The sequence below is a fragment of the Lasioglossum baleicum genome, chromosome 6 (genome assembly GCF_051020765.1).
Source record: "Lasioglossum baleicum chromosome 6, iyLasBale1, whole genome shotgun sequence".
Lineage (NCBI taxonomy): Eukaryota > Metazoa > Arthropoda > Insecta > Hymenoptera > Halictidae > Lasioglossum > Lasioglossum baleicum.
In genome coordinates this window covers 13,764,745-13,788,889 of record NC_134934.1, presented here as the reverse complement: position 1 = coordinate 13,788,889, position 24,145 = coordinate 13,764,745, and the positions used below count along the sequence as shown (strand labels likewise).

General features: G+C 40.4%; 1 protein-coding gene across 15 annotated transcripts in view; it reads right to left on the bottom strand.

Moving 5' to 3' along the window:
* Bent (projectin protein bent) overlaps window positions 1-24,145 on the bottom strand; it is a 94,491-nt gene that overhangs the window by 42,993 nt on the left and 27,353 nt on the right. For 3 of the 15 annotated variants that reach the window (XM_076424929.1, XM_076424935.1, XM_076424936.1), the window contains 39 exons: window positions 24,072-24,137; window positions 23,866-24,000; window positions 23,660-23,794; window positions 23,454-23,588; window positions 23,166-23,384; window positions 22,960-23,094; window positions 22,755-22,889; window positions 22,628-22,684; window positions 22,497-22,562; window positions 22,369-22,425; window positions 22,102-22,296; window positions 21,976-22,032; window positions 21,834-21,887; window positions 21,646-21,744; window positions 21,495-21,548; window positions 21,342-21,395; window positions 21,183-21,239; window positions 21,000-21,056; window positions 20,763-20,813; window positions 20,611-20,649; window positions 20,451-20,504; window positions 20,296-20,352; window positions 20,154-20,210; window positions 20,001-20,057; window positions 19,853-19,906; window positions 19,707-19,763; window positions 19,575-19,631; window positions 19,443-19,499; window positions 19,302-19,358; window positions 19,135-19,191; window positions 18,688-18,732; window positions 18,459-18,503; window positions 16,788-16,970; window positions 16,106-16,120; window positions 13,395-13,574; window positions 11,528-11,572; window positions 7,196-7,234; window positions 634-781; window positions 319-555 (listed from right to left, as the gene is read on the bottom strand). In XM_076424929.1, coding sequence (XP_076281044.1) covers window positions 319-555; window positions 634-781; window positions 7,196-7,234; window positions 11,528-11,572; window positions 13,395-13,574; window positions 16,106-16,120; window positions 16,788-16,970; window positions 18,459-18,503; window positions 18,688-18,732; window positions 19,135-19,191; window positions 19,302-19,358; window positions 19,443-19,499; window positions 19,575-19,631; window positions 19,707-19,763; window positions 19,853-19,906; window positions 20,001-20,057; window positions 20,154-20,210; window positions 20,296-20,352; window positions 20,451-20,504; window positions 20,611-20,649; window positions 20,763-20,813; window positions 21,000-21,056; window positions 21,183-21,239; window positions 21,342-21,395; window positions 21,495-21,548; window positions 21,646-21,744; window positions 21,834-21,887; window positions 21,976-22,032; window positions 22,102-22,296; window positions 22,369-22,425; window positions 22,497-22,562; window positions 22,628-22,684; window positions 22,755-22,889; window positions 22,960-23,094; window positions 23,166-23,384; window positions 23,454-23,588; window positions 23,660-23,794; window positions 23,866-24,000; window positions 24,072-24,137 — 3,358 coding nt within the window. Of the gene's footprint in view, window positions 1-318; window positions 556-633; window positions 782-5,304; window positions 5,344-7,195; window positions 7,235-11,527; window positions 11,573-13,394; window positions 13,575-16,105; window positions 16,121-16,787; window positions 16,971-18,173; window positions 18,333-18,458; window positions 18,504-18,687; window positions 18,733-19,134; window positions 19,192-19,301; window positions 19,359-19,442; window positions 19,500-19,574; window positions 19,632-19,706; window positions 19,764-19,852; window positions 19,907-20,000; window positions 20,058-20,153; window positions 20,211-20,295; window positions 20,353-20,450; window positions 20,505-20,610; window positions 20,650-20,762; window positions 20,814-20,999; window positions 21,057-21,182; window positions 21,240-21,341; window positions 21,396-21,494; window positions 21,549-21,645; window positions 21,745-21,833; window positions 21,888-21,975; window positions 22,033-22,101; window positions 22,297-22,368; window positions 22,426-22,496; window positions 22,563-22,627; window positions 22,685-22,754; window positions 22,890-22,959; window positions 23,095-23,165; window positions 23,385-23,453; window positions 23,589-23,659; window positions 23,795-23,865; window positions 24,001-24,071; window positions 24,138-24,145 lie in introns of all 15 variants that reach the window. The other 12 variants (XM_076424924.1, XM_076424937.1, XM_076424928.1 and 9 more) reach the window with 9 other exon arrangements.

The following is a 24,145-nucleotide window of genomic DNA, read 5'->3' as shown; positions in this document are numbered from 1 at the left end:
TCATACATTGACATCTTCAATTCTCAAGATTTTTCAACGATTTTGAATTTCACCCATTCAATTTTGCTATAAATGCATAAAAATCCGCAGTCTAGTTACAAGTGATCGAAATGAATGTCTCTCAACGATAACATTTACCAAGAAAAAATTTTCGGTTACTTCTAATCCTTATTTGTAACCGATACGATTTTAGTCGATGAAATACTTGTTATTCTATGACTTTTTTCTTTTTGGTTATAACAGTTATGGTCCCTGGTTATTTTTGGAAAGTGATTGCTTATGGATCGGACTAGGGTGAGAGAAGAGGAAGATGCTGACCGGAAACGTATAGTTGCATCTCGGCGGAGTCCTCGCCATGGATATTGCTCACGACGATCTTGTAAGTGCCCTCGTCGTTGGGCTTCGTCTTCCTCATGCAGAGGGTGATCGTATTGGTCTCCGTGTCCGTAAGGAATTTGAATCGGCCACCTTCGATGATCTCGGTGATTCCTTTGTAGAACTTGAAGGTGGGCGCGGGCGTACCCTCCACCCCGACCGTGAGATACGCCGTCGAGTCTAGACAAATCAAAGAGCCAAGTTAAATAATCTCTAGAATAAAATCGACGTCGAAGTTCCTTTGAAAGATAATGTTACCTTCGACGGCGGAATATGATTCCTGGACATCGACGATTTGAGGTGGTCCCGGTGGTCCAACATCTCGAAGAGGTGTGCTCGGTTGATTGATCTTATTCTCGAGGTCCGCCACGCTGGGTCTTCTGACGTCCGTGCTCGGACGACGACGCTGTGATCAATCATCGACATTGTTAACAAAATTTCGTCCACGAACCACACGCACACAGTTTCGTTTTTTTTTCTCTCAGTTAAGCTTTCTCAAGCGTTCGAAAAAGAAGCGGGAAGGCGTCGACGACGGACGCGCGACTTTCGTCCACTTACCTTCGAGCTTCCTCCAAAAAGACAATTTACAAATGGTCGACCATAATTTCCCAACGCGAACGACTCTTCTCAAAGAGGACTTTACGTTTTCCATTGGTGCAACAATTACTGCAACCATCGAATATTAATCGAACTAGTGTACTTTGAAATAGTATTTGCGGACCATTGGGAAACTATGGCACGATGGAGAGAATCGTCGGAAGAAGCTCCAGAGCGAAAGTCGTGTCCGCCATGTTGTGCACGGTGCAGACGTGCTGTGTTGGCGCAGTGCGTTCGATTAGACGCGCGTTAATCACACGGTTAATCCACGGCCGTTAGTAACGAAGCGATTCAATCAATTTAACCAAACGTTAGCCACGAGATTAGGAGAGTCGAAGCTGTTAGGCGAGGCCAGCTGAGTAGTCTTTCTTGGCGTGCCTCCGTTAGCGAGACAAGATCGACGCGCGGTCAATGCGCTGTCGATCGCGTACGGGTCCGGGGTTTCTTTTCAGGATTGATTTCACGCGATTTCGGGGGCTTGTGAATCTTACAAGATCTTTATGATCTAGAAAAATCCTGTGAAAAAGCATCCACATACGATAGAAGGCCCTCGAATCCGCGCAGCTGAGGGAAAGGGTCAAAATATACGAGACGAGCCTCCTAACGTAACGACTAAAATTAATCGTTGATTATTGACATAATTTGTTTTTTAACAACAGCCTTGGTACCATGCGTTAACTTTCGCTTGAAATGTTCTCGAACACGGTCGACGGTTTGGGAGGCTCGTTTGGTACAGATCACACCTTGCAGTAGCAAAAGTCTGGGTGGTCCAGGTGACACATAGGGTGTTGCACGTGGGACACATGTAAACAATAGGTTCTCAGTTACGTGGAGAGAGGATGTTCTGCCTCGTGGATGCCGAACCGTCGAGAATTCGGCGAGCTGTTCTCGGCAGCTTGTATCAGTCACAAGATTAAACCTACTACTACGAGATTAATTCGAGTTGTCCAGCTTCCACCGGGGTTCATCGAGGTCCCGGTGAAAACCTGGAGACAGTGAGACGTTTTCAACGTTCACTGCTGTTAGCGGCCATCGACGGACCGTTCGCTTTGCCCGAGACCGTAGAATCTTACGCGTTGAGTGTATTAATCGGTAACATCATTTTTCATCTGGTCATTTAACCAGGGGAGTTTCCCATTTTGAACAGACGGATTACCATTTTTTCGACTTCTTCAACATTTTTTATGAAGAACGATTTCAACAAGCTGAAACCGATAAATTAATATCTTCAATCTTTTTTATCTGTCTCATTGAAATTGCATCTACTCACTTTTGTCACAAATGCATAGAATCCGCAGTTTACTAATCACAGTATTCATATTGGAACAAATTTTATTCCATTCATATTTTGTTTCTAGAAAAATTCTGACGACTGTTCAGAATTGAAAACTCCTCTGGTTGTATGAACAGTCATGAGAATTTTGCTAAAAACAATGTGAATGGAATACAATTTGTTCCAATTTTTATTTCGCATAAAAATCCACAGTCTCGTGATTAGCCTGCGGATTATGCAGTCTTGCAGATTTTTCGAAAATACTAAAATACATTTGATCAAGTCGCCTGAAGGCAGAGATGTGCTAATTCAATTACATTGTAATTCAATTAGGCAATTAAATTGTATTGTATTTCAATTATATGGTAATTCAATTACGTCGTAACTGAATTACATAATTCAAACCTTTTCATTAATTCAATTACTAAGTATTCTAATCAGATGTGTAATTGAAATACAATATAATTGAAATACAATATAATTGAAATACAGCTCTCCAAATTATAGCCCAGAACTCTGAAGAAGTGCGATATATTTTTATGATTTTCTTTCATATACTTGTTTGCTGTCTGTGCGGCATAGTTTCTATTCCTCGTCCTCGTTCATAATACGTAACGCTGTTTCATGTTTATGGTTCAAATTTTAAAAATGTGTAATGCAGAAGTTATTTCTGTTCAGATATAAATTTATAAATAATAAATTCCTTCTGTTTGTAACCTCCAGATAGATTTTTCAACCTCTTCTTACCTATTACCTTATTATTCTTTAATTTTTAATTTTAATTTAATTACATCGTAATTCGTAATTAATGTAATTTAATTACATCGTAATTCGTAATGAATGTAATTTAATTACAAAGTATTTTATAATTGTACTGTAATTGCAATTACGAATTACATTGTAATTCAATTACAACGTATTTTATAATTGTACGCAATTGTAATTACGAATTACATTGTAATTTAATTACAATATAACTGAATTACAATGTAATTCAATTACCTCGTAATTATAATTCCTGGAGTAATTCAATTGTAATTCTGCACAACTCTGCCTGCAGGTATGAGATCAAATAAACTGAAAGAGTGTACTGAAAGAAATAGGAAAATGGAAACTCGTCGCCCCGGTTAAAGATTGATTTGGTAAGTGTTTCAACGGATGTAAATTGGCGTAAAATTCCGTGGTCTGATCGTGGACGAACGAAGTTCGATGGGCAGTGTGTACCGTCGATGGTCGCGTCTCGCGCAAATTAGAGTATTACAATACAATGAGTACGGTGCGTGTGCAAATAAAAACTAAGCCGATATCGTAGATATACCACGGGTGCTCGTTAACCACAAAAGCAGCTAGACGAACAGAACGAGTTCGCCCGCGTGTTCTTTAATATGCTTCGTCGACGAGCGTGTTGGACGTCCGTGACGGTTTCCGGAACTCCTCGATTTCTCGTCACGCCGTCGCTGTTAGATACAATTTGTTAACCACAAAGTTTCCTCGCGTGTCGTTTAGATACAATTTGTGAGCACAATCAGTGGGCTGGGGATATAGAGAAAAATAGAGAGAGAGAAAGAGATAGAGGGGAAAACAGAGAGAAAGAGAGAGAGAGAGACAGTTGATAATATCGGGGAAACGATTCGATGGAGAGGTTGTAAACGAATAACGACGATTAGTGTTACCACCGACAGATGACTTGGTCACCGTTCTCGTTTTCTCGGTCACCCCGGCGAGTATCTACAAACTAATCGATTAGGATTATTCACAGGAACACGATGAACCGAATTAAAAACAAAAAAACATTGAAGAAAACTCTGTCCGCGAGTACAATGGTCAGTACGATGTGAAATGTTTACAGATACATATAGACTATCTATGGAAACAGATCGAGCATACATGAAGTGAATTCGTCGACACGAGTGTCGGACGTTGGACTTGTCGCAGTAACATGTTCTTTTTATCAAGTATTTTGATTCTGGATTCTGTCTTTTGAGAATTCAAAGATTAACAACCAACGACGGGACTTCTGGATGAATTGTTTCATTTTTGGAATTAATATTTTAAATATGTGTACGACAATATGGAACATTATTTTTACATGTAACAAGATCTATACGGAATCTGTATCAATAGGCTCAAGGTAGACAACATATTCACAGTGAAATCTAAACGAGAAGACAACGAGAGTACTGCGACGTCTGACCAAAACGCGACTATACTACTGCGGCTCATCCAACGTCGAGCGATCATAAACTGTTTGTACAAAACCGGTGGTTAAAGATGGGATAAAGTATACTATGAATATAGTAGAATAGTGCGTTCAAGTGTCCTCAAAGTTAAAAATGTTCAAGTATAATCGAACCTTGATCGAACGAGTTTATAGAATAAAAATAAATGAACAAAACTGTATGTTCTCGTACCGACAGGTTTCCAACTTCTTCTGAATATGTTTAGAGCACGTCACAAATTTGCCTTGCGTATCCGCAAGGATCTATCGATCTCGATCCCATCCGAACCGGTGGTACACAAATGTTATCGATGCACAGACAGGAAAAAGTAAAAAAAAAAAAATAAAAAACAGAAACATATACAGACTGGCAAACTACAAGAGTAGTGCAACGAACAAAATTAAATTCTTACCACCATGTCTAATCTCTACTCGTCGAATACGCGCAGTATTCGCTCGAATCAAGCAAACGTTTAAACGCTGCGCTCGGTCGCGCGCGACTTGTCTCCCCGACTGCGAATGTGGAGAAAATGATCCGTGTGCTTGGGACGGTCAGCGCAGAAATAAATGATAAGATAAATAAGTAAACTGGCACGGCAAAAGCACGCGCGAACTTTTCTCCAGTGTTCGTATCGCCGTGAAAACAGCCGGCACGAATCGGCGCGCACCTTGCCAAATATATACAGACGCATTGCGAACAATTCGCGAGCTTTTTGCGGCCACGCATCAAAAAGAAACAAAGTCCAGAACACGAATGCCCGGCGGTAGCACGCGCGTAAACATTACGGCAATACACGAGCGAGACAAAATGTGTAGATACAGTTTCGTTTATTTCGCTAACCTCTTTCCCCTGCAGTTCGCCGGGACGGCCAAGCTTACTCTGTACGTGGAGCGCGTGGAAATGAAAAAGAAAAGAAAGAAGGTGAAAGAGGGGTTTAAGATCAGAGAACAGATTGTTCTCGGGGTTGGGCGTGGCTCGGGGCGGGACACTTATCGAGTATGGTTGTCAGCGTGCTCTCTGGGACGCGGACGCAACCCCTGGTCTCAAGATCCCTTATTAACACTTGGAATGCCACCGCTGTCGGAAAAGTTAGACAGAATTGTTTTTCCTGATCTGTTAATGGATTTTCGTGGTATGTGTATCGGGCGTAGGGCGACTGTACTGATTACTGTGGTGTCATGCTTCATCATTGTATTAAAAATAATAAAACTTTCCCCTATGCAATTTAAAGCAATATTAAAGAACGTATAATCTTAGGAGAGAGAGAGAGAGAGTTATATATATGTAGAAGAAAGAGTATATAAAAAAAAACATTTAAAACCACGCTTATATTAAAATGCACGGAAAAGGAGAAAATAATTTTTTTCCTGGTTCCCCATAAAATACCGAATCCAGTTAAATGATTAATAATATTTTTCCCCAAAATTTTCAGTAATTAGTTCAAAATTTCTTCTGTGATAAAGTTAGTGTCGGAATAGATAGAAAATTACGAAGACTACGTCAATATAGTTTAGCGATCCACGCTTTTATTTTTATAGTCACTAATGTCATGATTTTATTTAAATTTATATTAAATGTTTCTATCCATTCCGACACTAATTTTATAACAGAAGAAATTTTGAACTAATTGCTTAAAATTTTGCGGAAAAATATTATTATTCATTTAACTGGATTCGGTACTTTATGGAGAACCAGGAAAAAAATTATTTTCTCCTTTTTAGTGCATTTTAGTATAAGCGAGATTATTAAAAAGTTTTTTTTATATATTTTCACGGCACGGCAAGTTAATATAAGCGTTGTAAAAAATAGTCTTATTTCTTTAGCTTTTATGAAGAATTTTTTTTCAAATCCAAAGATTATAAAAATATGAGAATGTGATTGACAAATTTGTTTGCCTCGCCAACGAGCATACATTCTCATCGAATTGTACTTTATTCAGGACAAAATCTTTCAATCCCATTGGGAGAAATACCGCAGTAAAACGTACATCCGCAGTAATAGGTACATTGACCCTAGCGAACTTTCAAGAGCTGCAAAGTTTAAGAGGGTTGAAATTGCAATTCCGTGCAATTTTTCAGACTGAGCTGGTATTTAAAGTGTTCGATTCAGAAGAAAGATACTGATGGACCTGAAAATGTGAACAATTTGCTCTTTTTCGTGTAAACCCTGTCCTATAAGTAGCACATACAGGATCTAGAATTTGTTGACTATTTTTTAATGGATCCCTTATACGAACTAGTTTGTTGTTTGCACAAGACATCGACAACAAGGGGTTGCCTCCGCGGCGATACAGATCGATAGCGGGGATGGTAGCGTGAGTCCGACAAAATCATCGAAAAATAAACAGTGGTACGTTCGCAGAATTAATAATTATCGGTGATCCGGCGGCGGTATTGATTGTGATTCCATTGGTGGGCTGCAGGTACACTCTGGTTTTAGTTCTCTCGCTGTCAAACTGTGCATTGCCACATCGGGACACTGTCGTCATCGACACTGCCCTTTCGCGAGGAGCGGTGATGTTTGTCATGAAGAGATGTACAAAAATATAAATAAGTAACGACTCGGCGAAAAAAATAAGTAGTAATTGGGAGACACAGAGGTCGTGAAAAAAAGAACAGGGTGTGTTTTGGTGATTGGTGAATGAGGGGGCGGGTGAGAAACATAGAAAGAAACATGTCGCATGATATATTCGGGCGGGTAAGCTTTGTGTTATAGCGAACACAAATCTCACCTTGGCGTCTAACACCTCGCCGGGCCGTAGCCTTCCCAACTGCAAAAGATTATACAGGCGAGTGTCAGATTTTTCTGCGAGAAGTTCTCGTTTCGTTGCGCGAACTCATCCAAAATAGTAATTCTCTTTCTTCAATTTTGTTTCAAGAGGATCAAGGGGGGCAGGACAAAACTGTTCTATTGCTACTCAAAAGTGGGACTCCGGTGTGGTTCGGAACCACTCAACGACTTTTGGTCAAGAGCACTGGTTTCTCTCGAATCCGTCTCAAAAATAAAGCCTAACTGCTTCTCGATTCTGCGAATGGTTTCCGAGTATACCGTACTTCAGAAACTGCGGCACGATCGGCAAAATGCGCGGTTCCTCGTGAAAAGATTCGCTGGAAACGTAAATTGATTCTCGAGCATACGTCTAACCAATGCTCGTTCATTCTACTTATCAAAGTTCATGGGGTTAGCGACGAAGAAAAATGTTGTACACAAGGTACATAAAATTATGAAACATAATATGTGTATATCATAATTTTTTTAGAAGTTCAAGTTTTGAGCAGACAGCGGATCATTATGCAAAATAGAAATTTTTCCCCTGATTTGCAACAAACTAGAGTGAAATAGAAAATTTTCTTTCTGAATATGTTTAATAGGTTGTCAATAATGTGATAGTATTTTTAAATTCTTCTAATGTTTCTACTGTTTTATATTACACCTACTCATTTTTCTTATAAATTCATAAAATCCGCTGTTTGCACAATCCCCTTCAGAAGAGGTTGCCTTTTAAATGAAAAATTCCCAGAGAAAACCGCGCCTTTGTTCACGAAGAAAAAGCAGTTCTCCGGCGCCACAATTTTCCGAAAACCGTACATCGAAAAAGATCGAGGAATACTCTGCGAGTGTGATTGAGTAAATCTGCAAGTGTAATATGATAGATCGGTGAGCCGCGCGACGTGTATTCGCGCGTTAAGGGGTTAAAAACGGCACGAGGTTGTGGGTGTTGGTGGAATCAAGGGAGGACGATCACAAGGTCTGATTTTGGAGGTGTTCAAGGTCTCGCCTTACCGGGCTGGCCGGTGCATTTGCGGTGTTGGCGGTGCAATGGTCGTTCGCAGTGGCAATCCGCGGGTGCTTGTCAGCCGCATAAAGTGCTATTAGATGTGAAAGTGCGGATGCGTGCGCGACAATTCGGTGATCGATCGAGTCGTTCGATATATTCACGATTTAACAAAAACGCTATAAAATTTGTCGACCGAGTTCCTCGAGAATCTCCCTTCCGTCCATATTAAATTCAAGTTAAATAAAAGATGCTCGTCCGTTTGACGATTGCGAGGCACATATGGATAGCTCTCTATTCTAAAATGTTTTCGTAAAATATCTGATTTGTACATACTATAAAATTCAAATAAACTAACTATGTTGATGGAAAATTGGTCACTGATAAATAGCTGAATGCTTCTGTCACGTATGTACGAAATTGGTTTTCTGATTCGCTTTTAAGATTCGCTTATATTCGATATTAAAATGGGTTGAAAGATTTGACGGGGATCGTCAGATATCTAAGTTTCCATTTTTACGAAAGATTGATGATCCAGGGTTAAGCCATTTCCATCAACAGACAGATTTTCTACTTCAACAGCTGCGAATGTTCAATTCCAACACTCCGCATCAATAACAAAGGTAGACAAGATCTACAGCCGTCGTGTCTCCGACATTAAGCGAGCATGCTACCTGTCCTTGTTAGCAAAAGGGTTAATTGCCTCGCGCCTGTCGAGCAGGAGAGCGATCTAGACAACACGGAGTCGCGTAAATCAGTTCGTGGTTCGCCAACAGTTGGATGACGAACAAGCCTAAAGACAAGAGGTATTCGCAAGAAGGAGGAACGATGAACACGAATGGGGAAGGGAGTGATCGAGAAGATCCGAATCCGAATTCGAACCCGAGAAAATCGGTCGAGGAATCCGTGGCGGGTCTGCGGGCTAACGAGCTCGAGGAAAACCGCCAGAAATAACGAATCCGAGCGGAACACGGCCGCCGAGAGGGTGTCCATTGGATCGCGGGCGCTTTTGATTAATCGACGCTAGGGTATTAAGCGTGCGCTACCATAAGTCAGAGTCGGCCTTCGCGTCCGGCAAATTGATAGTCGGATCCGAGCGTTGGCATCGGATAACAAGTGTTCGGAGACGCGCGCTGCGTAAGAATGCGTGTTACGCGTCGCGTGTCGCGCATTTCGACGCTTCGCACAATGTTTCGAGTGTATGGTCGAGTTCGCTCTTGAACTAATTCATTTTCGAGGTATCTGAATAAAACTTTTCATCGAGAGAAAAATTACGAATTGTCCTGGGGGTTGTTGCAACCGAGGGGAGTTGCAACTGCAGCTGCACACTGTCATCTCCCGGTCGCACGTCCCCGCGGACCAATCTCACGTGCCGTGGATGTTTGTCGCTTGTCTAGGCATTTGTTAACGCCGATGGCTGTCCTTTCGCGACAATGCTTGCCAAAATGTAATCTACGAGCCCGCGATCCATGCCAAAGGGAATTCGAAACCTTGTATACTTAATGATTTAGGGTCGAGGGATCATCTCGAGCCCGTCTCGCGAGCCAGACACGCCTCGGATTTTCGTCGCTACTCCATAACCCTATTACTTATCTTATTTATTTGTTACCGTTATTATTGTTGTTCGATATTATTCGGTGGTATTATTCTTATTAGATATTATTGTGGTCACCGTGGAGCGGCCGGCCGAGTATTAATGTGAATATCGTGGTGTCAATAATTGAGTAGAGAGTGCGCATAGACTCGTGGTTTTTTGCAGCAGATCCGTGCCAGGTGCAGTAGTGCGTTGGTGCAATGGTGCAAGTGGTGCATTCTCTTACGTCAAGAATTATTATATTATAAAGAAGAAGTGGTGTACGCGAGCCGAGGTTCTACACGCTCGAGAGAACGAATATATCCCACCGTCGACGTCGTTGTCGTCGTCGTCGTCGTCGTCGCGATTAGTTTGACCCTTTTGGCTGCCGATACTACCTATCGTCGTCGAGATTGAACATTATATTTCAAACGCTGCTATATTTCAAACCCGACCATATTTCAAACGAACGTCGTGTTTTCTAGCTCAACCGCTTTACGCGGTGTACATCGTCGCCGGGACTGCGGATCTCTCGACATTTACAGCGTTCGTGGATTCGTAAAATACCGCGAGACGTTTGTATTTTTGGTTTTACGACTGGTCGGGAACGCGAAGGTGCTTCTGTAGGAATTCATTCACCGATTCCACTCGTTTTGATTAAGCGAGTAGTGTCAAAACCAAAGAACTTTCGATAGAAATGAGATTGAGCGACGATACTTTTTCTAAACCAAAGCTGGAATATTGCAGAATACGGGGAAAATAGAGAGATCCCGAAGTGGTAGACAAATTTTGCGACCAGATTTGAAATCGGCGTGACAAAATCCACGGGAAATGATGTACAATTGTCTTGTAATTTTGCAAATTTAACACAGATTTTCAAAGTTAAATAACGTTCGTACTATAATCTGTCTATTTTCCCATATTCCGCAATGTTTCAGCTTTAATTAAAAAAGAAAATCATCGCTCTGTCTCATTTCTATCGAAAGTTCTTTCAAAATGCATCGACACAGCAGAATTTGTTCGATTTTTGCACAGAGATCTTCGATCATTGCAGACACAAAAGCTACGTGAGAATTTATTTGTTGAATTTCTACAGATGCACTTGATTTGTTCAGCCGCACACTAAAATAAAAGTCAATTAAATTCGATGAATGCAGACTGTAGATTGTACAACAAAATTATGTGAACGGTTTGTCGGACCCATAAAAGAGCAACTTTTAGAACTTCAGAAGAACAGGCAGCGAAAGGATACGCGAGAACCTCGGCTCGCGAGAACGTCGATCTCGTCCGATCAACGAATGATCTCCACGAGATCGTCGTTCGGTTTTGTAATCCAGCTAGTAGTATCGATAAATGAGTAGTGGCGAGCAGGCAGGATTGAACGAAGAGACAGACACGGGTCGCGCATTCCGGAAACACAGACCGGAAACAGGGGCAACGTGCTTGAATGGGAGTCTCGGTTTTTCTCTTCGTTCAACGTGTTCCAATCGGTGAGTGTGTGCGAGAGAGAAATATCGTGTAAGTCAAATAGTGGTAGAAAAAAGAAAAATCGATCCCAAAAAAAGAAAACAATAGAAGTAAGAATGAAATAGATAGTATAGATAGAAAGAAAGAAAGAAACAGTGATAAAGAGACAAGTGCAGATTGTGGTAGTAAATCGAGTAAGGTTGCAGACGAGGCATTCGCTTTCTTCGATTCTCAGTGATTTCTCTCACCTTGCGCTCGTCCACCACCTCGCCTGGTCGCAGCTTCCTATTCTCCTATGAACCAAACTGTCCTTTACTAATCCGCACCTCTTCCAAGTACGCTAGTATGTGTGTGTGTGTGTGTATCTATATATATTCTGTGACTGTATGTATAATCGTAATTTGTTAATCACGCGCGCATGTCGCTCGTCGCAAATTCAGCGAAAGGTTTCCTCTCCTGCCTGAACATAGACAGAGGAACACCACTTCCGTTTTCTCGTTTTCTACGTCCCAAGTTGTTTCCGCACAGGTCTCGATCGATCCTCTCGATCGTAGGGTCTGTTCACAGCTGGAACGGTCTCGCGAAGAATAGAAAGGATTTGTCAAGGATAGAGAGTGAAATGAACGTGTACGTGATTAGGGTTCTGTTTTTTGTTCCAGAAGCTGGGCTGCTTGGACGTTTCACGAACGGGATTAATTATGCTGGGCTAGCTGTCACGCTCTGCCGACACTAAGGGTGTCTGGCATCTACCTCTAAGAGATTATCACCCAGTGGGATCACTATGTATCATTGACATCACTCTACGGAACTCAGAAAAGAAAGAAAAAAACTCCAACAAGGTCTAGGGCCAACAGTAGCCGCTGATCTACCTAGGTTCTTACAATGGCTACTGGTCTAGAGTGGATCTCGACTAGAGCTAGGGATCCAGGTGATAATATCGATTCCAGATAACATGATTTTAGATTGTCTATTCGATAGCAAAATGTATGAACGATTTCAGAACAGCACTGATATATTCGCAACTATCAAATGGAAAAGGAAAGAAGACAGAGTGGAATGTTGACGTAGTTAAGCGGACGGATTTCTGTTTAAATATTTACATGTAAATAATGCGAATATATCAATGCTAGACAATCGATAGAATGCTTAGAAAGACTCGATAATACGCTACAAAGATGGTCCCAATAGTCGTGGTTAAATTAAACAGTGCAGAAAGAGGAGGTAATACTACACAAAGAAATTTCTCCTGGATCAAATCGATAGCCGTAGTCTCGATCCTTTGGCTCGGAGTTGCTCTCGGTCTTATTACTTAAAAATCATGCTTCAGACATGAGATACCAATAAAAACGTCAAACAGAGAAAGACTTGGAATTGATTATTTTTGTGCGGTAACTCTGGCAGCATAGCTAGCCTCAGAAAGGTGGCAATTTCGACGGTAACTTCTACGGTTTGAAACCCGTGACCGTGAGCAACTCTTTCTCGCCCTCCTCGTCCGAACGATCGTCGATTCGCTCCGTAGCTTAGCTCGCTGTTTCCCCAGCCAATTTCAACACAGAGAGAAAGAGAGAGAGAGAGAGACCGGTGGCCAAACCAGGGATGATACATGGACCTCGAGGCTCTTGGAGAAGAACGTTGTCGGTCGTCGTTTATGATACATCGCCGATTTCAGGTTTTGGACACGGTCGGTCGCCTCCCGCGAACCCGAGCATTTTCTTCGTGAGTAATTACACGAAAATAGGCTCGAACGTGATTATTTTTGGGGCAAGCATTGGACATCGCGGGGCTATTAAGAACGTTTGCTTGGCAATCTGACAAAGGGACCTCGATTAACAAACTTCTGCGATAACGTTCGTCTCGGGGCTCGGTGCCGATCTCTCTCGGAGCGAATCGAACCGTTCTTCGAGGTCGCTGCAACGATATCTCTTCTTGTAGAGAGAGAGAGAGAGACAGATGGTCTTCCTGTTCGACAGAGAATTTCCAGAAATTCTTCTTCGAGGTGCAGAAGAACGTCAGCTCGTAAAAGATATATTGTTGCAGCGGGTGATGCGTTCTATGCGGTTCCCAAAAGAGTAGTCGATATACCTTCGGCTCGGGGATAGATAGCTCGTAACATACCTCGTCACTGATGATCAGACTAGGCCTGCGACCCAATTCTTCCGGCGGTATCAATGAACCACGCCGACTGCTGGTCCCGCTGCCTGGTATCAGAGAACCCTTTCTGCTTCCAGCCGGAGTCACGTCCTTGATCACTTCGATCTTCGGCGCCTCGGGAGCTTTGATCTCCGGCACTTTCGGCTGCGATCACGAAACCAACCAAATCAGTTTTGGGGAACTTTGGTGGAAAAACGAGTCGCGGGATGAGCCTGTCGCTCTGGCAGCTTTTAATAGGTCTGAACGGGTCCGGGAATTGTAATAAATCAATTTTAGTGCCGTAGAACGAGCGGTCTTCGGGGTACGGTGGTGGCGAACGTAGTCAAAGGAGAATAAAGTTGTTGCGATTCTAGTTTGCTCATTAACTTTTCATTACTCAAAACTTCAAATTTAGTGTTTCAAGCATAAACAAAGGTGTCGACGACACTATCAAATATTCATGTAGAAAGTGGAGTGCGAGTATCGGAAGGTTAATCGTGCGTGATAATAAAAGTATTGGACTGAATAGTATTTTCAAATATTTGAACACAAATTTTAAAAGCAACTTTCGTTTCATTGAATTCAATCTGGTTAATCCTCGTACGCTCCTCAGGTGAAAGTTCACCCATTTTATGCTTCAGCCCTTTCAGTGTCGAACAACGATATATCGTCGTTGGCTGCATTTGCGAGAACCGCATACGCGACATTAGCATATTAAAATATTATTCTAATATTAGAACCGATATCTATTAATTTATGGATTCCTCTTTAGTATCATAAATTTGGCTCAGCATCTTTGGCTCAAGTTTAATTTTCTATCGGCATTAAAAGGGTTGAAGCTTGCACAATCTTGTATTTTTAGGAATACGAATTCGATGGATAATTAAATATTCTGCAACCGATACGACTTTGAAAAAGCAAAAACAAAAATTGTCTTCAGTTCAATCAACAGTTTCATATTTCTCTTGTATTTCATCCCTATCGTCGTGATACTCGATTTGCCCTTAAACGTGACACCCTCCCTTAAGACCTCGTATCAAAAAAGAGCACGATCTATATCTATAAAGAGTGAAGATATCCGATATAAAATCATCGAAAGAGAAAGGGGATGAAAGCTGCCAGATATCGCGAGACTTATCAAATTTCGTTAGAATCCGATCGTACCAAACGGGTGGATCGATAATCCTGCTGGATCCTCGGGGTTCACGACGACAGGAGACGTTCGAGCAGCTCGAACCCGAATTCGAACTCGAACTCGAACGTGAACGCGAAACGCGGTACGCGAGCCCGATGATCACGATCGTCCGTAGATTAAGACTGGATTGAGACTGATCTGCCGAATCGCACGGTAGATCGAAGGGAGCTTGCGAGATAGCTAAGCGATAGGTATATAGGGTAGAGCGGGCAAAGGGGCCGGACGCAATAACACCGAAAATAGCGAACGACATTTTCTCCATCCTCGATTCCCGCGTCGACGAAAAATCTCGGGGGCCACCGAAAGGGGGATAGGCTAATATACGAGCAGCTATTTGCCAAAATAGTTCCCCCTCTCGGCGGACTTATCCGGATGCGCGATAGGCGATAGAAGCGGAGGCACAAGGAGATATCCCATCGGTTGCCAAACGAAACGCGGTTTTACTAGTCCGATTATTAGCTCTCCCTCGTGTCGCGTTAATTGCGGGCTCCGGGCTCTTTTTGCGAACGTCTAAGAGCGTCTCAGGATCGACGCCGACGCTGAAACACCGACGACGCCTACACCCGACGCATAGTGCTCCGGATCCGCGTGAATCCCCGTCTTTAATGCACTTTAATATTGCTCAAGTGTCCGGTGAGGACGCGACGTGACTCACGTGATTCATCTGACACCCTCTTGATCAGAATAACTCTTTTAGAGTGGACCAGACGACTCGAGACTTTTTCAGAAGATAGAGCAAACGGTTTAACACGTTCGCTATCAGCGTATTTGAGATTTCTGGAGAAGCTACAGTGGGTGTACAAAGTATTGGTATACCTTTTGAAAGCAAATAACTTTTTCAAAATTGGATCCTACAGCTTGAGTTTTTTTTTATACGTTGGAAGGATTAGTTTACGAGCTATTCCATTTCAGAGTGCATTTGATCAATTACGTGAGTCACTTGATCCTAATCGATCCGATTCGTCCCGCAGTGGAAAAAATGGACGCATTGCAAAATGGTCTGACACTTGATACTCGCATTGCACTGATTGCATTACAAAAGAATGTGATGTTATTATTTTTTTATAATAAAGGGGTTTTAGGACTATGTAGCCAATCGATATAGTAAGACCCAATGGTATTGCTAGGTTGCGGATACTTATGCAATTTTAGGAAATTCTTTTTAGATCTGAAATAAATAAAAATCGTACTAAATTCTGTCGTATTTTCGAAAGACATAATTGCATAAAGATCCGCAGTGTAGTTATTACAAAATCTACGGACACGAGTGTGTGTATACTTATAGAGAAGAGAGTATAATAAGTGTTTAACGAGTATTGCCGAGCCGATCCCGGTCCGCATTCTCGATCATTTACGAGCTTACGAAATTTTGACGAGCCACGATCGAACCGCTTTTGGCCGACGGATTGCAAAATTCTTCTAATTTCTTGGGTGAAGCGGCGGACAGCGGCTTGGCAAAATCGCTTTCTCATTTTCGTATTAATAACGGAGGATTGCTCACCTTAGAGTCGAATTTCTGCCAGTCCGCGTGAAAAGAAAAACTCATTAGTAACGATCAACACTGTGACGCTCCGTTTATAATCAGACTGCCGTCGTCACAATGCTCGATGAGGCTTTTATCTCGCTTGTTACCTTTCATCGAAAAACTCATAAATTAATTCTTGCAGCTTACACGCCCGCAGTCTGCTTATAATTATTGCATTTCTTTCAACATTTATATATATATATATTAAAAATTCATCTTTCGAAATTCTAGATTATTTGTAATTAGAGAAAATAAATCAAACACTATTCGTTCTATCAGGTGACCAAGAATGTTCCTGCCGCTTCTACATTTTGTCATTGTTAACCCTTATGTCAGTAACCAAAATTTTCTACTATGTTCAATGATGTTGCACTTTAGATTTTCCACGCATATTTTTATGCTTTAAATGCAACTTCATCTGTGATCATGCAAGAACATAAAAATCTACAACAATCTCATTATTTGTCCACAAGAACATTAAAGAAGTTCTAGAAAGAAATTGGAAGTGGGTAAAAGCTGCTGCACCGTGTATATCATTTTATCTTTCTCGGTAACGTGATATTTCGAGTCTGGCTAATCGTAATATCGAATCTGCGAATCTATGCTCAAAGATTCGAGACTTAAAACGCCGAATGAAGTAAAAGCAACGTTCTGGTACCTGACTAACGGGTCTTTCGAGCTTCGTTTTGTCACGAGCCACGCGATCGCCGAAGTCGAACTCTTGAGGCTTCTCCAGCACCGGTCTCTCATAATCTGGAATCTCCGGAAGCTCGAATGTGCTCTCCTTCGCCTTTTGGGCCTTTTTCTTTGTAACTTCAGTCTTTTCGGCCTTCTCGGTTTTCTACGTGGCATCGAACAGCACAAGATCAGTAACCAGAATAGAATCGTCGGAACATCCAACAGTGTTACAATCAAAGCCGTAAAGTATTATACAAAGTGGTAGAACATTGACGACAGTGTAGAAAAGAGTCGATTCAATTATAAGCGAGTCTGTCGATAGTATTTGGTAGATTCTCCGCCGTTTGGAGATGCTTTGCTGTGAAATTGTTGCGATTAGTGGAGGCTAACAGGCAGCCTCGTAGATTCTGTTATTGACAATACGATCCCCTTTTCTTTTGTAGAGATCAAGCGTTGGGAAAATAGATAGTAGACAGTGTCGTAGAAACGTTTATCGACGACATCGAGAAAGACTCCAAGCTTGGTGCTCCAAGTATAAGAGTTCAGAAAGTAAGATTTTTTAAGAAGGCGAAGAATGTGTGCTGAAAAGTGGAGTGTGAAACAGTGCTGAATTATGAAGTACGTAGAAAACAGTGGTGTGAGTGGAAAGAGTAGAAAATATAGGAAGAGAAGAGTATAGAAAGTAGTGCTGTGAAGTGAACAACACAGAGAACAGTGATATAGTAGAAAGTACAGAATATAGAATACAGTATAGAGAAGAGTATAGGAAGAAGTATAAACGAAGTGTGTAAACGAAGAGTATAGGAAACAGTAGTGTGGAAGGCAAAGAATGTGGAATACAGTAACGCAGAAAGTGAAAAGTGTAGAATACAGTGTTAAAGAAGATGAAGAGTATAGGAAACAATAGTGTAGAAAGCAAAGAGTATAGAATACAGTGACGTAAAGGGTAAAGAGTATAGAATACAGTGAAAGAGTATAGAACAAAGTGACATAGAAAACGAAGAGTATAGAAAACAGTAATCTAGGAAGCGAAGAATAAAGAGAATAGTTGTAAAAAGTGAAGAATACAGAAACTGGTGCTCTCAGAATAAAAAGTACAGAGAAAAGTGTTATGAAAAGTGGAGAATATAGAAGACGAAGAAGTAGTACAGGAAGCAGAAAGAACATCAAAGACTATAATGCAGAAAGTGAAGAGTGAAGGAAATAGTTTGTGTAAAAGTGAATAGAAGACGGTGATACAGAAGCTGCGACGAATCTTTTGTAGACAGATCGTAGATCGAAGATAGACGAAGAAGAGCCAGTCGAGAGATAGACAGAGAGACAGAGAGAATAAATATATAATGTTGATTCCCTATCGCAGGGATACCTTCAGCTCAATCTCATTCCCATTCTCAGCCTGTTGAGGCTTTTTGGGATCTCTCGCAACTGGTTTGAGTTGGACAAATTGAAAGCTCTCAGCTTTAATTTCGCGTTTCGGTGGTTTACGTAGTCCTGACTTCTCCCCGGCCGCGTTCGTTGACATGGGCTGCGTTCAATATGATCGTTTACTTCGCATGATCTCTCACGAGTCGGGTATACCGATTTACAAGTATCGACGTAATCGAGTTACGCAAAGTGTGTTTTAGATTGATTTTCAATAGTTGTTACTCACTTTGAGCTCCACCTTCTGCAAAGTCTTCTTCTCCTCCTCCAACTGCTGATAGAACAAATTATTGTTAGCCGTGGGAAAACATTGTTCCCTATTTTAATTAATGCTTTAGCTACCGGGAAACTAACTCATTATTACTCCATCAAAATAATTCCCAAAGAAACGATCAGAAATTGTTAAGCATCAGCCAGTAGGTAAAACATCAAGATACAATTCTCTAGAGCAAAATTACCTTGGAAACGGGTTTCAAGCTGAACTTCCTCGGCTGTTCCTCTGTCTGTAAAATAAACATACGATAAAAATTAAACACTCATTTCAAACTGGATTAATTATGAGTGCTACAGCGTTGGTATTGCAGCGATTCAATGATTAGTCACAACTGCTTGTTACGATGATTCTGAATGAGTTCCTGCTGTAGAAAAAAACGTTATTGCATTCGGTGCTAGAATCACTCAGGCTCGAAGTGCGCTGAAAAAAAATACATGTATATAGACAGTTCTTCGCGATGTGCGCAGCAATTCTGTTTGGCATGATTGCAAGATGACGTAAAGTATTAAATGGTGCGGATGATTAAAAAGAATGGAGGTCACGTGAGTTATATTCGAGTTACGTCAAGAGAATGAGCGAGGCACAGAGAGAATGAGAGAATTAGAGTACGAGAGAGGCCAATTTAATATACCTTTGGTATCTCGGGTTTACCGAGTGTGGCCTTGGGTTTCGGGGCGAGTTCTTCTTTCTACAAAAAGGGACGGTTTTAACTAGTCGCATTCTACGTTCTCAAAAAATCGTCTGAACTATTCAAAGTATTCAAAATACAAGTGTAATGTGACGTGAGTTCTCATGTACCTTTGCCTCTACGGGTTTACCGAGGGTGGTCTTGGGTTTCGGAGCGGGTTCCTCCTTCTAAAAAATGTATTCGTCTGTTTTAACTGTGCTTTTTTAGGTTTTAGCAAGATTCGTGTGATTGTGCAATGTATTATTGTGTACCTTTGCCTCCTCTGGTTTACCAAGAGTGGTCTTGGGTGTCGTGTCTGGTTCTTGTTTCTAAAAAATGTATTTGTTTCGTGTATTGTGCATTGAGTCGTGCAACATGTGAAAAAAATTGAGTGTGTAGTGTACCTTTGCCTCCTCTGGTTTACCCAGAGTGGTCTTGGGTTTCGTGTCCGGTTCTTGTTTCTAAAAAATGTATTTGTTTCATGTATAGTGTATCGAGTCGAGCAACATGTGAAAAAAATTGAGTGTGTAGTGTACCTTTGCCTCCTCTGGTTTACCCAGAGTGGTCTTGGATTTCGTGTCTAGTTCTTGTCTCTAAAAAATGTATTTGTCGATCGTAATATTTGTATTAAAAAAAAAAAGAAACTGTCATTCGTGTAATTGTGTAATGTATTATCGTGTACCTTAGTCTCTGGTTTACCCAGAGTGGTCTTGGGTTTCGTGTCTGGTTCTTGACTCTAAAAATGTGTATGTTTCGTGTACAGTGCACTGATTCGTATAACACTTGTGTAAATAGTTGTATAAGAGAATTGAAAGTATAGTATAATGTACCTTGGCCTCTTCTGGTTTACCCAGAGTGGTCTTTGGTTTCGTGTCTGGTTCGTGTCCCTAAAAATTATAGTTGTTTTGTGTATTGTGCATTAAATTCATGCACTAACTGGTGTAAATAGTTGTAATAAAATTTGAAAGTGTAATGTAGTGTACCTTCGGCTCCTCTGGTTTGACGAGAGAAGCCTTTGGTTTGGTGTGTGGTTCTTGTTCCTAAAAATTGTTTTCATTTCGTGTAATGTGCCCTGATTCGTGTAAGGATCGTGTAAGAATTATTTATCAGTGTAATATAGTGTACCTTTGCCTCTTCGGGTTTACCGAGAGTGGTCTTTGGTTTCGTGGCGGGTTCCTCCTTCTAAAACACGACAGTTTCGTGTATTATGGTTGTTAATATCATACTACAATATCTATACAAAAAATGATAACGCGAAAAAAAGAGGATTTGCATTGTACCTTAGGCTCCGCGGGTTTACCGGGAGTGGTCTGTGGTTTTGCGGGTTCTGGTTTCTAAAAAATGAACAATGAAACGTGTAAGACTCTTCTTGCAAGAATATTCGAGTAACTCGATAGTGTAACAATAATGTACATGTCGGTGTACATGTGTTGTCTGTACCTTAGCCTCCTCTACCTTGGGTTTAGGTTTGGGTGCCTCCTAAAATTAACGAATCATGTAACTGTCGGTCTTTTTATGTACTCTGTGCACATTGTGACACGTGTAAATGTTAAGATTTGTTTATAAAAGAGGGGATGTCGTTGCCCTTGTACCTTTGTCTCCACCTTTCCGACGGTCTTCGTCTTTGCAGTGACTTCCTCCTTCTAGAAAAAACATGGACAGGATAAAACACGCTCTAATAACAACCATACTTCTATCTTAACATAACAAATTGAAGCCACAGCAATTTCAGTGCAGTTCTTTTTCTCTTATGGAATCGCAGAAAAGTGAACGATTTTATAATGAACTATTTCGACGCGTATGTGTGTATTTGCACTTCTAGTATGTACCTTGGTTCCATTGGTAATTGCGCCATTATCTTTCGAGTCTACCGCAGGCTCTTCCTCCTGGATAATAATCGCACGAGCGAGCAACAAGCGTAACATGGAAAAAATAAAAAGTAAACAAATACAAATAGCGTAAATAGCTGATGACACGTCACTAACAACTATCGTGCTCTGTATTCCCTGTACCTGAGAACCATCGGTCGACTTTGTTGATGACCTACGTCTGGCGACCGTATCTTTCTTCTAAAAGTGTACATAAACGGTAAAAGAAAGAATTAAAAAAAACTGTTTTCCACGGTTCCAGAAATTTCGTAGAAATAAAAAAAAATAATAAATAAATTGTACCTTGCCCGCGTCGTCGATTTTACGAGCGGTAGATTTCGATTTCCCTTCCGTTTTCTAAAATGATAGTGAAATTAATTAATTTCTCCGGATTTCGTTGTGCATTACAATTTTTATGTACTGTTACTATGTACGTGTCATGATCCATGAGTGTACCTTTTTCGAATCGGCTTTTTTACGAGTCGTTTTTAACTTTGGCTTTTGCTCCTCCTAAAAAGTGTGTAATTTTCACAGTGGCGTAACTCACAAATTGAGATTTTAGAGAAAGTTAATTTGTCTATTATATAATTCAGTTCACCGTGTCTACCTCTATTGTGTCTGCGGGTTCAGCCAGCGAGGATTTGGAATTTGGTTTCAAGGAATCAATTCTGTCAGTAGAATTGTTCAACGTCGGTTTTGGGGTGTCCTAGAATAATTAATTGAAAAAATAAAAAAATATAAATAAAATTTAATGGGATATATAGTATTTCGACTGGGAATTAATAAACTGTGTACCTCTTTCCAGATCGGTTTGATTTCGCGATCCTGCGGTCTATCTGCCCAGATATCCTAAAATCGATTCGATCGATAGTGTTCATTTATTCCAATGTTTGATTTTTTTAAATGTAATCTAGCTAATTAAATACCGCCTGTATACCTCTATCTCATTATCTATCTTCTGATCGCGCGGTCTGACCTCAGACGTCGGAATCTCCTGAAAATGCGATTTGTATAAAAAAAAACAGAATACATTGGAATTTTATTTGCGAGCTCGCAAGTGTACCTCGTATTTTTTAATGGGTTTAACTTCGCGATCCTTCGGTTTATCCTGCCAGATATCCTGGAAGTATTTTTTTGTGTGAATTCTCAACCCTCTATGTGGGAAAAAAATAAATTTTGGTTGGTATACTACCTCTATCTCGTCATCTACTTTCTGTATAGACGATATGTGTATTGGTTTTGGTGTGTGTAATGTTTCCTGCAATAATTGCAATTTCGTAAAAATATGTTCATTGCTTTAATGGCAATTAAAATTATTTGCGAACAATACCTCGATTTTTTTGATAGGTTTTACTTCGCGATCTTTTGGTTTATCTGCCCAGATATCCTAGAAATATTTTTGCAATTGGATTTCCGGCTCAAAAAATAGAAAAATAAAAAATGTCAGTTATACACTACCTCTATTTCAACATCTACTTTCTGTATAGACGGTGTGTGTATTGGTTTTAGTGTGTGTAATGTTTCCTGCAATAATTGCAATTTTGTAAAAATTGTTTTAATGGCAATTAAATATTATTTGCGAACAATACCTCGATTTTTTTTATAGGCTTTACTTCGCGATCTTTTGGTTTATCTGCCCAGATATCCTAAAATTATTTTTGCAAGTAAATTTCCGGCTCAAAAATAAAAAAATAAATATTCTCGATGGTACACTACCTCTATCTCGTCATCTACTTTCTGTGTAGACGGTGTGTGTATTGGTTTTGGTATATTCGTATCATTTACGTGCGGTACCTTATCTTTTTTAATACGCTTTGCTTCGCGATCTTTTGGTTTATCAGCCCAAATATCCTAAAATTATTTTTGCAAATTAATGTTCAGCTCAAAAAATAAAAAATAAAAATTTTCGATTCTGCTCTACCTCTATCTCGTCATCTAATTTCTGTGTAGACGGCGTGTGTAGTGATGTTGCTATATTGGTATTATTTACGTGCGGTACCTTGTGTTTTTGAATAGGTCTTATTTCGCGATCTTTTGGTTTTTCAGCCCAAATATCCTAAAATTATTTTTGCAAATGAACGTTCGGCTCAAAAAACAAAAAAATAAAAATTCTCGTTGATACACTACCTCTATATCGTCATCTAATTTCTGTGTAGACGGTGTGTGTATTGGTTTTGGTTTGTGTGTTGGTTCCGATGCAAATGGTGTTTCCTGTAATAATTCCGCGTTTGTAAAAATATATTCGTCAATTCCAAAAAGTTGGAAACACGAATTATTTGCAAACAGTACCTTGTCTATTCTAATAGGCTTTACTTCATGATCTTTTGGTTTGTTTGCCCAGATATCCTAGAAGTATTTTCGTGAATGAGATTGCAGTTTTTTAAACAGAAAAAAAAAATTTCGGCGGTACACTACCTCTATCTCGTCATCTACTTTCTGTCTAGACGGTGTGTGTATTGATTGTGGTACATGCATATCATTTACATGCGGTACCTTCTCTTTTTTAATAGGCTTTGTTTCGCGATCTTTTGGTTTATCTGCCCAGATATCCTACAAATATTTTTGCGAGTGAATTTCCGGCTCATAAAATAAAACAATAAAAATTCCCGATGGTACACTACCTCTATCTCATCATCTAATTTCTGTCTAGACGGTGTGTGTATTGATTGTGGTACATGCGTATCATTTACATGCGGTACCTTCTCTTTTTTAATAGGCTTTGTTTCGCGATCTTTTGGTTTATCTGCCCAGATATCCTAGAAATATTTTTGCGAGTGAATTTCCGGCTCATAAAATAAAACAATAAAAATTCCCGATGGTACACTACCTCTATCTCATCATCTAATTTCTGTCTAGACGGTGTGTGTATTGATTGTGGTACATGCGTATCATTTACATGCGGTACCTTCCCTTTTCTAATAGGCTGTATTTCGCGATCTTTTGGTTTATCTGCCCAAATATCCTAGAAATATTTTTGCAATTGAATTTCCGACTCAAAAAATAGAAAAATAAAAATTTTCGGTGGTAAACTACCTCTATTTCAACATCTACTTTCTGTGTAGGCGGTGTGTGTATAGGTTTTGGTGTGTGTAATGTTTCCTGCAATA